Here is a 16,142-nt window from a genome sequence, read left to right on the forward strand (position 1 = left end):
CCCACTGTGTCTATTATACAAGCTCTGTGACAGGGCATAAGCCCACTGTGTCTATTATACAAGCTTCGTGACAGGGCATAGCCCACTGAGTCTATTATACAAGCTCCGTGACAGGGCATAAGCCCACTGAGTATTATACAAGCTTCGTGACAGGGCATAGCCCACTGAGTGTATTATACAAGCTCCGTGACAGGGCATAGCCCACTGTGTCTATTATACAAGCTCCGTGACAGGGCATAAGCCCACTGAGTATTATACAAGCTCCGTGACAGGGCATAAGCCCACTGTGTCTATTATACAAGCTCTGTGACAGGGCATAAGCCCACTGTGTCTATTATACAAGCTCCGTGACAGGGCATAGCCCACTGAGTCTATTATACAAGCTCCGTGACAGGGCATAAGCCCACTGAGTATTATATAAGCTTCGTGACAGGGCATAGCCCACTGAGTGTATTATACAAGCTCCGTGACAGGGCATAGCCCACTGTGTCTATTATACAAGCTCCGTGACAGGGCATAGCCCACTGTGTCTATTATACAAGCTCCGTGACAGGGCATAGCCCACTGAGTGTATTATACAAGCTCCGTGACAGGGCATAGCCCACTGTGTCTATTATACAAGCTCCGTGAAAGGGCATAGCCCACTGTGTGTATACAAGCTCTGTGACTCCAGTTCATAGTGATAAAGTAATATGGATCACGAGAATGAACTGAGAGGAGAGCAGAAACAACATGTAAATGCTAGCATTGCAGCGGCTGGAAGTCCATCACTTTTATCTAAAGCTGATGCTCAAGGGCGTAGAGGCTTTAAAACCTTAGGGAACCTGAAATCAAAAAATTTAGATTTTACAGGGGTAAAGACAAAAAAAAAACCTCTAAAGACTACTACTTTTGCAGAGAAACAGAAAATTGGCAACATACCATTCACCACACGTAGCGGCAAGGAAAGACTCAGGCTTTGCCCTTTATTTCTGAGTGGTGGTTCTGCAGCTGTCAGTGAGGCATCTTGTGCCTCTCGTGATGATAAAAGACCTTTTCAATCAGACTATAGAAGTGTGAAAAAATTTAAAACCAATAAGGCAGTCGAACAAACTGTGTTTTTTGAAACACAAATGTCAGAAATCCCTGAGGAGAGTCTAAGTGGGTCCACAAGTGGCATTTCTATGTGTAAGCCTGACCTTTCAGAGAAGCCGCCCTCCACAGTTTCTTTTCCATCTGTAGTTGTGGGGATGAGCAGTATTGCCGAGGACATAGAAATTGAGGATGCCACCGTGGAATTGCAAGAGGATGAGAGGAATATATGTGCAGCTGATGCTGGCACTAATGAGGATGTTGAGGATGAGGATATTATTTGTATAAGTCAGGCACCAGTGGAAGCAGCTCTTGGCCAAGATAAGAAGGCCATTGCCATGCCTGGGCATAGAACCAAGAAATCCACATCTTTTGTGTGGAATTACTTTTACCCAAACCCTGACAACGTTTGTCAAGCCATTTGTAGCCTCTGTGAGACCACAGTTAGTAGAGGTAGGGACGTTAAACATCTAGGAACCTCTACGCTATTACGTCATCTGCAGCGAGCTCATGACAGGTGTTTGATAACAGAAACTACTGCAAAAAAAATAACAACAAGCAGTCCAGCATTAGCTAGATGCCTTCTCTCTACTAAATCCCAGCACCTGCAATCTCCACCGACAACACCTTCCTCCTCAATATCCTCAGGAATGATCAGTGGTAGTACAACATCCAATTTATTAGTGCTAAGTCACGGTGACTCCTCCAATTTCCAGGACACCTCAGAAGAAACTGAATCTTTGAGCGCTAGGCCTGCTGCTGCTGCTGCTGGTGGATCTTCATCCCAGAAGTGGACAAAGAAGACTACTAGTAGTATACCAAAAAAACAATTGACTGTTAAAGAATCTCTTGCAAGGGGAAGCAAGTATGACAGCTCTCACCCTGTCGCACAGCGGATCACTGACGCCATGACAGCTATGCTAATATTAGATCTGCGTCCAATATCCTCAATTAATGCAGTGGGATTTACACAGCTAGTTGAGGTCATGTGTCCCCGGTACCAAATTCCATCTCGGTTTCATTTTACCCGAAAAGCCATTCCTCGGCTGTACCAGGACGTTAAACAGAACCTAATTATTGGTCTGCAAAATGCTATTGTACCCACTGTCCACTTAACCACAGATATGTGGACAAGCGGTAGTGGACAAACTAAAGATTACATGACTGTGACAGCCCACTGGGTGGGTGAATCGCCTTCAGCAGCAGCAGTATCTAACAAACAACACCAGCTCATTCAGAGGCAGGCAACTCTGTGCATCACCGGATTCAATAAGAGGCATACCGCTGACAACCTCTTAGAAAAACTAAGAGATGTCATAGAAACATGGCTTACCCCACTTGGACTCTCCTCAGGATTTGTGATTTCTGACAATGCTACAAATATAGTGAAAGCATTACAGCTGGGTGAATTCCAACACATCCCCTGTTTTGCTCACACAATAAACTTAGTGGTGCAGGGTTTTTTAAAAAACGACAGGGGCGTTCAGGAGATGCTGTCTGTGGCCCGAAAAATTTCGGGACATTTTCGGCATTCAGCAACAGCGTGCAGGAGATTGCAGCACCTGCAAGAGCAGTTTAATTTGCCCTGCCATCAACTGAAGCAAGAAGTGGTAACGAGGTGGAACTCAACCCTGTATATGCTTCAGCGGATGGAGGAGCAGCAAAAAGCCATCCATAGCTATACGACAAGCCATGACATTGGGAGAGGAGGGGGAATGTACCTTACCCCAGCACAGTGGAGAGTACTTTCTGTCTTGTGCAAGGTGCTCAAACCATTTGAAGTTGCCACTTGTGAAGTGAGTGCTGACACTGCTAGCTTGAGTAAGGTGATTCCCCTGATTTCGCTTTTGGAAAAGCAGCTGGAGAAATTGAAGGATGATATTAAACAAAGTGATTCCGCAAAGTATGCTGGACTGATAGATCAAGTCCTTTGTTCGCTTCGCCAGGATCCACGGGTGGCCAAGATCTTGAAATCTGATCATTATATTTTAGCAACCATTCTTGATCCTAGGTTCAAGTCATATGCTGTGTCTTTCTTTACAACTGACCCAGATCTTAAAAGAACCAAAGCGCTCCTGGTGAGCAAGTTGGCAGCTGAAGTGACACATGGCACTACGATGACGTCTCCTCCTTCGGTTTCTGCAGCAGCAGCCAGAAAAAAATGCACCTTTTCCAAAAGACCCAGTGGTGATGCAGATAAGTCAAGTCAACATTTTGACATCTGGTCGGGTCTAAAAGATTTGCCCAACACCAGTGACACCTCTACCGCAACTCCATCTAATACGATTACCATCCAAAGAATGGTGGAGGATTATTTTCAGGACACCATACACGTAGACATGTCACAGAGTCCCTTCGAATATTGGAAGAAAAAAAAGGCAATTTGGAGACCCTTGTATAAACTGGCTTTGCATTATTTAAGCTGCCCACCCTCCAGTGTGTACTCGGAGAGAGTTTTCAGTACAGCCGGGAACCTTGTGAGTGAACGACGAAGGAGGCTACTTCCACAAAATGTAGAAAAAATGATGTTCATTAAAATGAACTGGAAATTTCACGAGGAAAACCTTTCCCACCAATCACGTCACAGTACAGATACTTCTGTAATGGTAGATTCCAGCGGGGATGAACTGATATTGTGTGAGGAATCGGATGATGTACACACTGATGAGGGTGAGGATGGCAATGATGGTGACATCATGCCACTGTAGACCTGTTGCCTTTAGTAGATTGGAAGATTTTTTTGTGGGGGCCCAAACAAACCAAGCACTTCAGCCACAAAGTTGCAGTACCTGTCGCTGAAATGCTTTGTTTGTTAAAGTGTGCATGTCCTTTTTAAGATCCAACATAAAGGGTGGGTGGGAGGGCCCAAGGACAATTCCATCTAGCACTACCTTTCATTTCTGCCACTGCTGTGTGGCATAGTTTCATAGATGTGCTTTAAACTGTGGTGTCTGTGCCACTGCGCCACTGCTCTGACGCTTGGTCACCAGTCAGCTCACTGCAACCTTTGGCCAATAATGGTGAAATGAATAATTTAAGCTGTGAGGTGGTCTAAATTGACTGTAAATGACTGGAAATTAATGTTATTGAGGTAAATAACACTCTAGGAAGAAAAAAAAGCCCAATTTATGTAATTTTAGCTTTTTTTGCCAATTTTGGCAAAAAATCCAAATCCAAATCCAAATCCAAATCCAAAGCCAGTCACCGCAGTTTGGCAAATCCAAATCCAAATCCAAAGCCGGATGACGAATTAGAACCAAATCCAAATCCAAATCCGCCAAAAATGGTCCGGCGCACATCCCTAGTCGTGATAGGGCGGGTACTACTGCAGGGAAGTGCCCGCCCCCAAAATGATCAGCTGCCTCTTCCCTCTGGGAACTCTTCCGGAGGGGAACAATTTAAAGTTAGTAAGTATGGAAAGAACCAATGAATGCAGCCTATCAATTCACTGGGGCCACTCTGGCCTTAATGATGTCACTAGTCCCTAGCGGTTTCCATTTTATGGTTAGGAATTGTTTACTCCACTACTTGTCTAAGAAAGTATAACACTAACGATATCCAAGAATATGTAAAGCCACAACCTGATTTTTAATGCAAACTACAGCTAAACAGGAGCTACAGTATTTGTAGCATTATAAATAGATCAGCAAAACAAAAAAAGATTTTGCCTGGACTTAAAATAATATAATATAAAACTTTTAAAATTACAATGCTCTCCTGACGTCTTGGTCTATGTTATATGTATATATGTATATATGTTGTAACATTTAAATAACAAACACTAATCTGAATACAATATATGAATACTAAATTATTTAATCACAAGCCCATTGCTCAAAGGGACAAATATGTACAGTAGGTAAATGATGTTTCTCAGCATTCAGAAAATGCAGATTTAGCTGACTATGTATTTAACGGTGCTGCTGGTTTGCCAATTAGAGTCCTAGGGGACGTCTGTGGACATACATGATATGAACGGGGCTATGGAGGCGCTGGGGTGGAAAGGCTGAATGCTGGCATTAGAAATAACCATTAAAACAAGAAATGTAACAGTATGGCCGTAATTTAGCATTTTCTCCCCAGTAAACAACATACAATTTCTGTAAATGACTCCTGTGTTTCTTTGCGGAATTAAAGCCCAGCTAGATGGAATAAGAGGATCTGAATCCACAATCTCCTTCAATCATCTTTAATAACTTCATTACACAATTTATTTACCCTCCACTAACGTTCTGGTGTCATTCCTGTTCCTGAAAACAGCAGATCTCTCCTGGGTTCTGCAAGGGGAAATGGCATTCACAGCCTGAACAAAAGCTCATTAACTGGGTCTACGGATTCATTTGTGTGTTTATATAACAAACTCAAAACTACAGAGCCTATATTACTCTCCAGTGCCCCAGATTGCACATTGCAGAATTAATGGCTCATCAATGGTATAGCAATTAGTAACATGTATTCACCATAAAATCAGGCGGTGTAAAGTGCCCTCTGGTTCACCCTATGCTGTCATCCGGACCCACGGCTTTTGCGTTTATGCTAAACACAATAGGATACAGTATAAACTCCAGTGAACTATATTTACACCTTTATACATACAAGTGGCAATGATACAATCAAGGGGTCTATTCATACTGTATAGTCCAGCGGCTGACAATTGTTAGTTACCACTATATATATATATATATATATATCACTTAATTTACATGCGATATATAATTATTTTAAGTAGCAATTCAGGAATACTCACCCTTCCAGCTAAGCGCTGTGAAAATGAGGCCCTCTGCGATCCTGGGTTCAGCTGTGGTCCTCCGAGATATTGTGATCTCGACGAGCTGGACCTGCCCGTGCATGCACCATCAGTACCGTCCACCGGTGGAGCAGCGGATCAGGGACAGAACCGCAGGGGCAGAGCGGATCGGCCAATGGAGGGGAGCAGTCGGCATTACAAGGGTGGACATAGCTGGGGAGGACCAGTCTAGGGGTTGGTCACTGGGGTGAGTGAGAAGGCGCATATGGGGGTGAGGAGGGGGACAATCTGGTGCCTCACTCACCCAAACCACGGCAGCTTCCCCATATCTGTATATTGTGTACATAACAGTTGGGAGCCAGCGACCTGGAACGCAGCAGCCAGGGGAGGGAGAGGAGGACACACAGTCCTGCAGCCAACATACCATCACCCAGCCGTGGCTTCTCCCCTACCTGCAGCCTGCCAATGACTGCTTCTCTCTGCAGAGGCACCTCTCATTGGCCGGAGTCACAGAAGGGGGTAGAGAGAACAGGGAGGAGGAAGGAAGACTGTGGGCTCGATCCAATTAGGTGCGATGTACTCGCGTGTGCGAGTCATCGCGACAGTGGCCGTGCTTGACGGCCGCCCAGATTCGCTGAACAAATTCAGGCAAATTCAGTGGCGAGTCGGGCTGCAAAGGGTGTGATGTGCCGGGCCATTGCCATGGCACATCGCACCTAATTGGATCGAGCCCTATGTCTTCTCTGTTCTTCTTTCCTCAAAAGCCTCTTTTCACCATCCTGCACTTCTCTGAATCGCTCTCCCCATACTAGTGTGTAAGAGGTCGGGTATAAAATCTCGGCGGCTGAAGAGCCGCCAGTTCAAATCCCGACCCCGGAAGCCCGACACATCAAGATCCCGACGGAGGCTGGTAAGTATTCTATCCCTTCCCTCTCCCCCCCCTTATCCCTAACCCTCCCTAAGACTCCCAGGGGGTGCGTAACTCTAAGTCCGCCCGGGGGAGCCTATACCTAACCCTCCCTCCCCGCACCATAAACTACCTTCCTGGGGAGGTGCCTAACCCTAACCTTCCCCCAGTGGTGCCTAACCCTAACCCCCCCTCTCCCACCCTAACCCCCTCCCTGGGGGCTGCCTAACCCTAAGTTCCCCCAGGGGGTGTGCAAACCTAACTTCCCCCCCCCCTCCTCTGCGGCTAACACTTACCTGTGCCCGGTCTCTTACGATCGGAATGCCGGCTGTCAAGATTCCGGTATCTAGATTGTAAGAGACACAGCGGTGTCGCCATTTTGCCCGGCGGCAGTATATCTACGGCCGGCATCTCGGCCGCCAGGATATTGATTACATCCCGTGTGTAAGGAAGCAGTGAAAATCCCTGTTATTACTGATAAAGGGGTTTTCACTGCTACATGAATAGATCCCCAAATCTTAATGGGAGATGTATCAAGCCTTGGAAAGAGATAAAGTGGAGAAGTTGCCCATAGCAACCAATCAGCTTCTAACTGTCATTTCAAAGACTACAGTGAAAATAAGTTAATCAAAAAAGTGTCTTTAAAAATAATCAGTGGTGCAGGTAAGGTGGTACTGGCGGTACGGAATACCATTAAGAAAATAGTAGCCGGTACGCCGTACAGATGTGTCCTTATAAATCTTTGCTGCAGTCACACTAAAAGGTCCCGCTAAAAAGTTTAGCTAAAAAGCCAATAGGGTCTTCATACCATGTCCAAGAGTGCAGCGATGTGTCCAAGATAAGTGTAAAACCTCCTTTACCAAACGTTCTCAGGGACACACACCCTGGTGTATTATACATACACTCAGTGGCCACCTTATTAGTTACACCTTCTTATCAATGCAAATATCTATCTATGCCAATCATGTGGTGGCAACTCAATGTCTAAAAGCATACAACACTCTCAAGAGGTTCAGATGATGTTCAGACCAAGTACCAGAATGGGTAAGAAATAGGGATGAGATAAAAAGCTTTAAAAAAAGCTAAAATCATGTAATTTATGCAATCCAAAACCTGAAATTCGGATTTAAAATCCGAATTCCGAACCGCTAAATGATCAGAACCGCAACCCGGATTTACCCGGATCGCCTCAGGAGATCGGAACCGCGACTCGGATTTACCCGGATTCCCAAAATTCGGGTGGATTCGGATTTCTGGGGAACCGAACCGCACATCTCTAGTAAGAAATGTGATTGTTGCAGCCAGACCAGGTAGTTTGAGGATCTCAGAGGTGTTAAAAAAAACAAACCTCGCCCACCCTATAGAAATAAAATCCCGCTACCACACCAATTTCATCAAGCCCAGATAGGGACGGCTTGGAAAGCACTCAATATGTTACGACTTGTTTCACACCCTAGCTTTTCTGTGTCTAATATGCTCATACAGTGACATAGAGCAGTGAGGCGGCAGTGATTAGCATGATAGTCGGGCTAATTAGCATATTAACTGGACTGAGGGCCTGATTCAGAGCCGGACGCTCTGACCAGAGCGCTCGCTCTGAATCAGGGCCCTCCTACCTCAACTTGGAGCGGCCTCATGGATGCCCGCATAGCTGTGGGTTACCACCCACAGCTATAGCGAGCGTCCATGATGATGGTCTCGTGGCCGCAAGCCCTGGAGTGATTTTGGCTCTATCAGAGCCAAAATCACTCCTACTGACATCACTAGTGATGTCAGTGGGGCCGGACCCAGACGGTAGGCGTTCCCAGTCACCATCGACAGCACGCCCCCTTTGGTGCGAGATCCGGAGCGACAGCTTGGCTGTCGCTCCCCGGGTCTCACGCATGCGCACGACGGAGCTCCCTCCGTCGTGTGCATGCGCATTAGGGCACCATCGACCCGCTTGCGAGCGTCCTACGCTCGCGAGCGGTTCTGAATTAGGCCCTGAATACCAACAAGTGGGAGCTTCTCTCAGAGGGCACCTCTTTGCAGGATGCCTGTGTTTTTTGCTTAGGGGCATAATATTTTCCCTTATACAGTACAGAAAGCAAAACGACGAAGTTGCCCAATTTCAGCTAAAAACTTTCTGCGCTTTATTCAGAAGCTGTCTCCTGAGCGGCAGTAAACACGTTTATTTAATCTAAAGAGTCTATGTGGCTTCTGTCTGGTACACACTGTACTTTATTATATTATTATTATGTTATATTTTATTGACGCTGAAGTTTAAATAAGGCCTCATTCTAAAGCAATATCTGGGTACAGACTGGGGTAGCAGGTGTTCAGTGAGCTCTTTTCATTTCACAGAAAATTGAAAGATTTAATGTGCCAAACACAGGATACTGATTACTGCGGACACAGCGGGGCCCACTGAAAGAGACGTACAGAACATGTACCTAACTGGACGCTGCTGCGCGTAAGTCCTGTCTGCTTTGTTATTTCAGAGCTCCTGACGCCACACGACATGAACAAGAGGACTCCCCACGGTGGTGCGATCGCTCAGAGGTGAAAGTAAAATGACAGAGTAGAGGAATTGCTGTCTTAAACCTGCGACCTACTTTCTGCCTGCAGCCTGCTGACCCAATGGGTTCCAGAGAGGAGCAGCGGCAGGTGGGTTACACCTAAATTCCAGTGAATTAATATATCAGTTTAATGATTCATCTGTTTTAAATAAAAATGATTTTTTTTTTCCCCAGAAAGGGACAATGCCTCAGAGCAATACATGGCTCAACAATATATTTACAGTCATTGATTTATAGCTATTCCTGTAGTTGTAAATTAGCTTTTCTAGTAGAAGGGGGGAAGGGGAATGCCATTAAGCAAGATGGCCGCCTCCAGGTGAGGCGGAGAATGTCAGCTACGTAAGAGGGCTTTTCTGTGCCATTAGCCGTCCACGCCCCCTAAGCGCACGGTGCCGGGAATTACAGCACTGTAGTGTGCACGTCTAGACACAGCACTGAAGCAACTATTCTGGCTGCAGGGTGCCGATCAGGGCTCCCCGCTAGCCAGATGTTGGGGCCATGGTTGAGCAGCGGTGCTGTCCACAGGGCTCTGTGCTCTGTGCAGTGCCACCGCTCACATATTCCTAGTTACTGCCCTGGGCACTGCAGTGCCTCCGGATGAGGTAGGTAAAAACACTTTGGTATGAAAATTAGCATTGATACTGTCCTCAACCTTCTCTCCTGAAACTCACAAGTCTCGGATGGCCATCACAGACCCTTGGGAAGTAGAAGTAGGCAAGTCTCGTGCTTCCACCCACTTCACTCGGTAAGCTGCCTGCTAAATCGAGTCATTATGGTCCCGCCTATGGTTTACAAAGCTACGTACGTTCAATAGGCCATGCCACGCCTATCGCCTATGTCATCTGGCTATCCCCTCCCGGAAGGGGATGCTGCAATTGCGGAGGGCAAGTTGTATAAAAAATGCAGAAGCTTAATTACACACATTTTCAAATATATGATAAGCCATTCTACTAAGGTTGGGTACACACTGACAGATACATTGGCCGATCAATTGATCTGCCAATGTATCTGCTGCCCGTCGGGCAGTGTGTACCCCCGATTATGTTGGTGAACGTCGGAGTTCACCGACATATCGCATTGGCTGTGCTGCACAACCGATGGAGAGATATGTCTGCAGACATATCTGTCCATCGGCAGGTGTGTACAGGCAGTCGGCAGACCGCCTATACACACACAGGTGGGTGGGACACGCCCCCACCCGCCTGGACATGCCCCCCGACACGCCCCCTGGCCGCCAGGACCTGCGGGCACACAGAGATGATGGTTGTTCAGTGTGTACGAACAACCATCATCTGCAGATATATCTGTATAGTGTGTACCCACCATAAGGATGGTCCAAACTCTAAACAATGAGAGTCCCTATATTGCATCATTCATTTATGTTTTTTTGATATTAGAGCTAACTTACCAGGAGGCACCCCCAATGTCTCCAATACAGCAGTACTGTTTGCCGGGATGTAGTCATGTGACCGGCGGTCACAATCCCAACAGCGGAATGCCGGCTGGGGAGTTATGATAGGCGTCGAAATACCGAAGCCAATCATAATCCCAACGCCGGAACGACAACCCGAATGAAGGAAAGTTCAGGGCGCCCTTAGCGTTAGCCATGGAGGAGGGTGGGGGGGTATTGGTTAGGATTAGGGAGTCTTGCGGGATTAGGGTTAGGTTTGAGGGGGGGGATTAGGGTTAGGCACCCCTAGGGGGGAGGGTTAGAGATATGCACCCCCAGGGAGAGGTAAGGGTTAGGCACCTCCCCGGCAGGGTTAGGTTTAGGGAGCGGAAAGGGAGGGGTTAGGGTTAGGCACCCACATGGGTAGGTTGGTGTTAGGCACTAGGGGGGAGGTTAGGGTTAGGCACCACTTAGGGAGGGTTAGGGTTAGTGGGGGACAGTCGAGGTTAGGGTACTTACCTGCCTCTGTCGGGATCTTGATCCTGTCGGGCAGCCGCTGTCGGGATTTGAATCGGCTAAACAGCTGCCGGCATTTCAATCATATTCGCTGCTCGCCAGCTACTCTCTTATATGTCTACTTTAAAACACAAGACTGTATGACCCAATATAGGGACTCTCACTGTATAGAGTTAGGACCACCCGTAACAGAGATGCAGTGAAGCAGCAGGTGGTTTATTATATATTTGCAAATGTGTGTAACTAAACTAAACTGCATTTTATGTATATACAGCATGCTGCCTATTATACTGGCTTATGGTAGTGTGCTGGGGGAAGCTTGTGTTTTTCTTGCCTAAAAATGTACAACCATCTTTTCTTTCCTTTTTTTCCTGACAGAACATTTACATTTCAGTAGAAGCACAGTATACAGCCGAGGCGCGCACAATACCATCAATTTTAAATTGAGCTTTTTAATCAGATGGTAAAACAAGCAGTTGCTTGACAAATATTAATAATGTGGACTTGCCAGGGCCAACAGACCTATAATGTAAGCAGCACATAGGACAGTGCTGTGATTCTGATTGCTATGCACATACTTCAAATAACTTCAGACCGATGATCGCTTTTGTGTGGAGAATATCATGTGTGTCAGGAGCCTTACGCGATCCTTATTGCTACAAAGGCGCCTCGGCAGTAAAGCATCAAAAACCTTTTTGTGAGATCAAAGCGTCAGCATCAAGTGTTTATGCAGCACAAACAGCAGGTTAGGCAATGGCTGACCGGCAAAGCTGGGGAATAGACATCATTAGAGATGCCCAAACTGCTGAAATTCAATGGAACCTGCCCACGTTCATCCAAGCAATCTAAAAAATAATGAAAGTCACTTTTTGAAAGCTAATTTTGTTTATTTTTAGAACGGGTTTGACTAACAGGTCCAAGAACCACTTTGAAACATTTTCGAGCAACTTTATACATCATTATATGATCCTACACTAACATAAAATAGAGTCAAATGAATGGGACCTCATTGTACAATGATGGGCTAACTTGCTACATAATCTAGCAGCTGTAATGCCAGGTGCAGTCTGACTTTTATTTTTTATCTCTCTCTCCACTCTCTCCTGTAGAGTTCTGGTCAGCGTTCAGGTCAACTGTCATTATTACATTCTCACATGATGACATTTCTTTTATCAGCAGTCAGTTTTATTATATAGATATAAACTTGCCGACTCATTGACATCAATGGGCCTGATTCTCAATGGATCGCAATACTGCGTATGCGGTTCAACTGCGATAGCAAGTCAAACCACTGCGATCGCAATGCAAACTCAGCAGCATACAAGGACGCCCACTTTACCATACGCACATTTGTAATACTTAGCAGAATAGCACAACCATCGGTGCAATCGAGTACCATCGGACCCATACGCACATTTGCACAAGCCCTGACCTTACTTAGAAACTGCTAATAGCCACGCACGCTATGAGACCTCACACTGCGTATGCCTTCGCAGTGGATAATTTATGCATGCCCATGAAACGGCGTGCGAACACACTGGCAGGCCTACGTTCGGCCGACCACCCCCCACAAACAGCACTTCCTGTCGATAACTCAGCGATGGGTCTGCGTAGCCTCTGCGATCGCAGTTCCGATCACAGTGGCCGCGTTCACGCACTGCATATACATGCACAGAACGCAACAATCGGCCGATTGCGTGCGTAGATCCAACCTGAATCAGGCCCTATATCACTACAGACACAACCGAACTCAGGATGATGGCGTGCAGCCCTGGATGCCTAATACTCAGCATGACTTATGTCACAAAAATAGTCATATATGTCTAATGTCCTGGAATGTCTGGAAGAACCCCAACTTAATGGTAGACCTTCCATATCAGTGGTCAGGGGCATTATAATGCAATTAGCATCATCATACATTTTATTTTTTAACCTTTGCTACCAAAAGGAAATGAATAGTAGACACAATTTTGAAAACAAATGTTGATTATTTTTTTTTTACTTAAAATTGAATCATGCACTTGCTCCATGTTTGCCTACTATATCTTTTGGACCAACAGGCAAGTGTGGGTGACGTAACGATGGGATTCACAATATCACTGCCCTACTGCCTGCTGCATAAGGAAATTATTTGCATCAATGAAGCAGAGATGTGGCTACTATAGCGCAATCGGCATAAATAAGAATAGTAAATCGGTACCTGTTTTGGCGTTAATTGCGAAGAAGTTCTGAGGGTTTCCGCTCGTGATCCTGTAGGTCAGCTTATCGCTGGTATTTGAATCAGGGTCTACAGCTTGGACCTGAAGAATGGACACGTCCTTAGGGGAATTCTCCACGACGGTGGGATAGTAAATGGGTTGTGAAGTCAGAGGGGCGTTGTCATTGACATCTTCCACTTCTATGTAAACCTCTATGGTAGAGAAGAGGGGGACTACTCCTCGGTCAGTGGCATAAACCGTGAGCCAGTACGAGTCGGTGGTTTCTTTATCAAGAACGTCTGCTGTGTAAATAACTCCTGGAAGACACAAAAAGACAACTTGGCATTAATTACTGTATATAAAAAGATGGTAAATAATCTCATGCTACAAAGCGTAAAGTAAATAAAGTTTTTCTACTTTTGGTTCTAACAGCAGAACTGTGATTTCACAGAGCTTTGATGTATGGGTGGGGAACCGGGAGGACTTATAGTCAATATTGGGGTGGTAGGAAGTCTCTGGGCTATCCTAGGTACAGTATGTAGATTACAGCATATTTTGGCTGAGGAGCAATTATATGCAATTACATCAGCTGAGAACACATAGGGGTATATTTACTAAAGTGCAGGTTTTTAGAAATGAAGAAGTTGCCCATAGCAACCAATCAGATTCTAGCTATGATCTTTTAGAACAGGGGTGGCCAACCCGCGGCTCTCGAGCCGCATGCGGCTCCTTTGTTTCTAAAATGTGGCTCCCCCCACTGGAACTGGGATCGCTGGTCTCTGAAGCAATCAGAGACTAAAGAAGCCTCCGATCGCTTTAAAGGCCTACGTTCCCAGTGATGCATGGCGCGGGTGATGTTATGATGTCACCCACAATGTGAGGAGCCTGCCCTGCGCTCCTGCTGGATCTAGTTAGATCCAGTCAGAACGAGGCAGCAGCAGCATCAGTGGGAGCCAGAGCCAGCGTGATCAGGTAAGTACTGGGAGCTACTTTAGGGGGCACAAATACAGGGGGCACTGCTTAAGGGGCACTACTTTTGGGGGCACAAAGACATGGGTCACTGCTTAAAGGGCACTACTTTATAGGGCACAAATACAGGAGGCACTACTTTAGGGGGCACAAATACAGATGGCACTGCTTAAGGGGCACAAATGCATGTGGCACAGCTTAAGGGGAACTACTTTATGCAGCACAAATACAAGGGGCACTGCAGAAGGGGCACAAATATAGGTGGCACTGCATAAGGGCCAAAACTACAGGGGGCACTTCATAAGGGGCACAAATACAGGGGGCACTGCATAAGGGGCACAAATACAGGGGGCACTGCATAAGGGGCTCAAATACAGGGGCACTGCATAAGGGGCACAAATACAGAGGGCACTGCATAAGGGGCACAAATACTGGGGGCATTGCATAATGGGCACAGCTACAGGGGGCATTGCATAAGGGCCACAACTACTGGGGGCATTGCTGAATGGGCACAATCACAGGAGGCATTGCAGATGGGGCACAACTACGGGGGGCATATCATAATGGGCACAGTTACAGGGGGCTTGCATAAGGGTGACAACTACTAGGGGCATTGCTTAATGGGCACAACTACAAGGGGGCACAGCATAATGGGCACTGGCTTTCTCAATGCATTTTACAGTATGTGGTTCTGGATTTCAATATGTATTTTATGTGGATGGGTATTTTAAATGTATTTTATGTGGATCTGGCTTGTTTCTGTGTATTTTATGTGGATCTGGCTTGTTTCTGTGTATGTTATGTGAACGTGGCTATTTCAATGTTTTCTATATTGCTCTGGCTTTTTCTTTCACTTCAACTCCTGCGAATGTCATACCAAAGGCTTGCGCACAAAAATGGGGCGTGGCCTTGCGACAGCTAGGCCACGCCCTATTTTATGCGATCGGCTCTTCAACTTGACCATAGATATTTTTTGGCTCTTTGCCTCTGACTGCTTGGCCACCCCTGTTCTATAAGGTGCTAGATAAATGTTAAGAAAAATCTGATTAGTTACTATGGACAACATCTCCACTTCTAAAAACCCGCACTTTAGTATATATATACCCCATAGGGCCTGAAGCAGAGCCCCACGCAATCCACATGCAACTCCGATGTTCCTGTAGTTGATGATTATTAACCCCTATGACGCATGCGTTACACAGAGTTTACGCACAAAGGTTCTGTTGGGTTCAGGTCAGATGGTATAAAGAATGTGTTAGAAGCATGACGGGCATCCCCTGGCAGTGACTGGGAGGCGGCTAGTAGTGCACGCAAAAACGATCCATTATGTCAGTGCAAGCGGATGCGTTCACAGACGCACTGCCGCAAGCACAGGAGGACGTGGTCAGATGAAGAAATTGCGCCTGGCCATAGGGCTGGTGCAAGTTTCGATGGTGCGACCAATGGTGGCGTATAATGACACACCAATCGGTCTTACAGCGAGCAGGGGCGCTAAAAGTGGACGTCTCAGTCCTTGCACATTCGCATGTCTGGATGTACGCAAGGGAAGGAGTTTGTAGCGCCACTTGCAAGAGCTTGCAGATGGACGACCCCAATAGGCGCTACATGATTTTCAATAAACAAAATAAAAATACTATTTATCCAGCATATGGGAGCACCCCCGCCATCCCCATACAATGTAGAAAAATGTTTGCGATTGTGCGACTTATCGAGTTTCGAAAACCAAAATCTACTGTAGCTTCCTGTAAATCCCTTCAGATGGCGTCAGCAGACTTTTTCCTATGAA

At 46.2% G+C, this 16,142-nt stretch overlaps 1 protein-coding gene across 1 annotated transcript in view; it reads right to left on the reverse strand.

The window, feature by feature from the left end:
- Positions 1 to 16,142, reverse strand: part of FAT3 (FAT atypical cadherin 3) — a 467,371-nt gene that overhangs the window by 322,882 nt on the left and 128,347 nt on the right. Inside the window, exon 2 of the mRNA XM_088455722.1 lies at positions 13,390 to 13,704. Within this exon, the coding sequence (XP_088311848.1) occupies positions 13,390 to 13,704 (315 nt within the window). The remainder of the gene's footprint in view (positions 1 to 13,389; positions 13,705 to 16,142) is intronic.

This window comes from Taudactylus pleione, unplaced genomic scaffold (assembly GCF_031769625.1).
Source record: "Taudactylus pleione unplaced genomic scaffold, aTauple2 ptg000667l, whole genome shotgun sequence".
Classification (NCBI taxonomy): domain Eukaryota; kingdom Metazoa; phylum Chordata; class Amphibia; order Anura; family Myobatrachidae; genus Taudactylus; species Taudactylus pleione.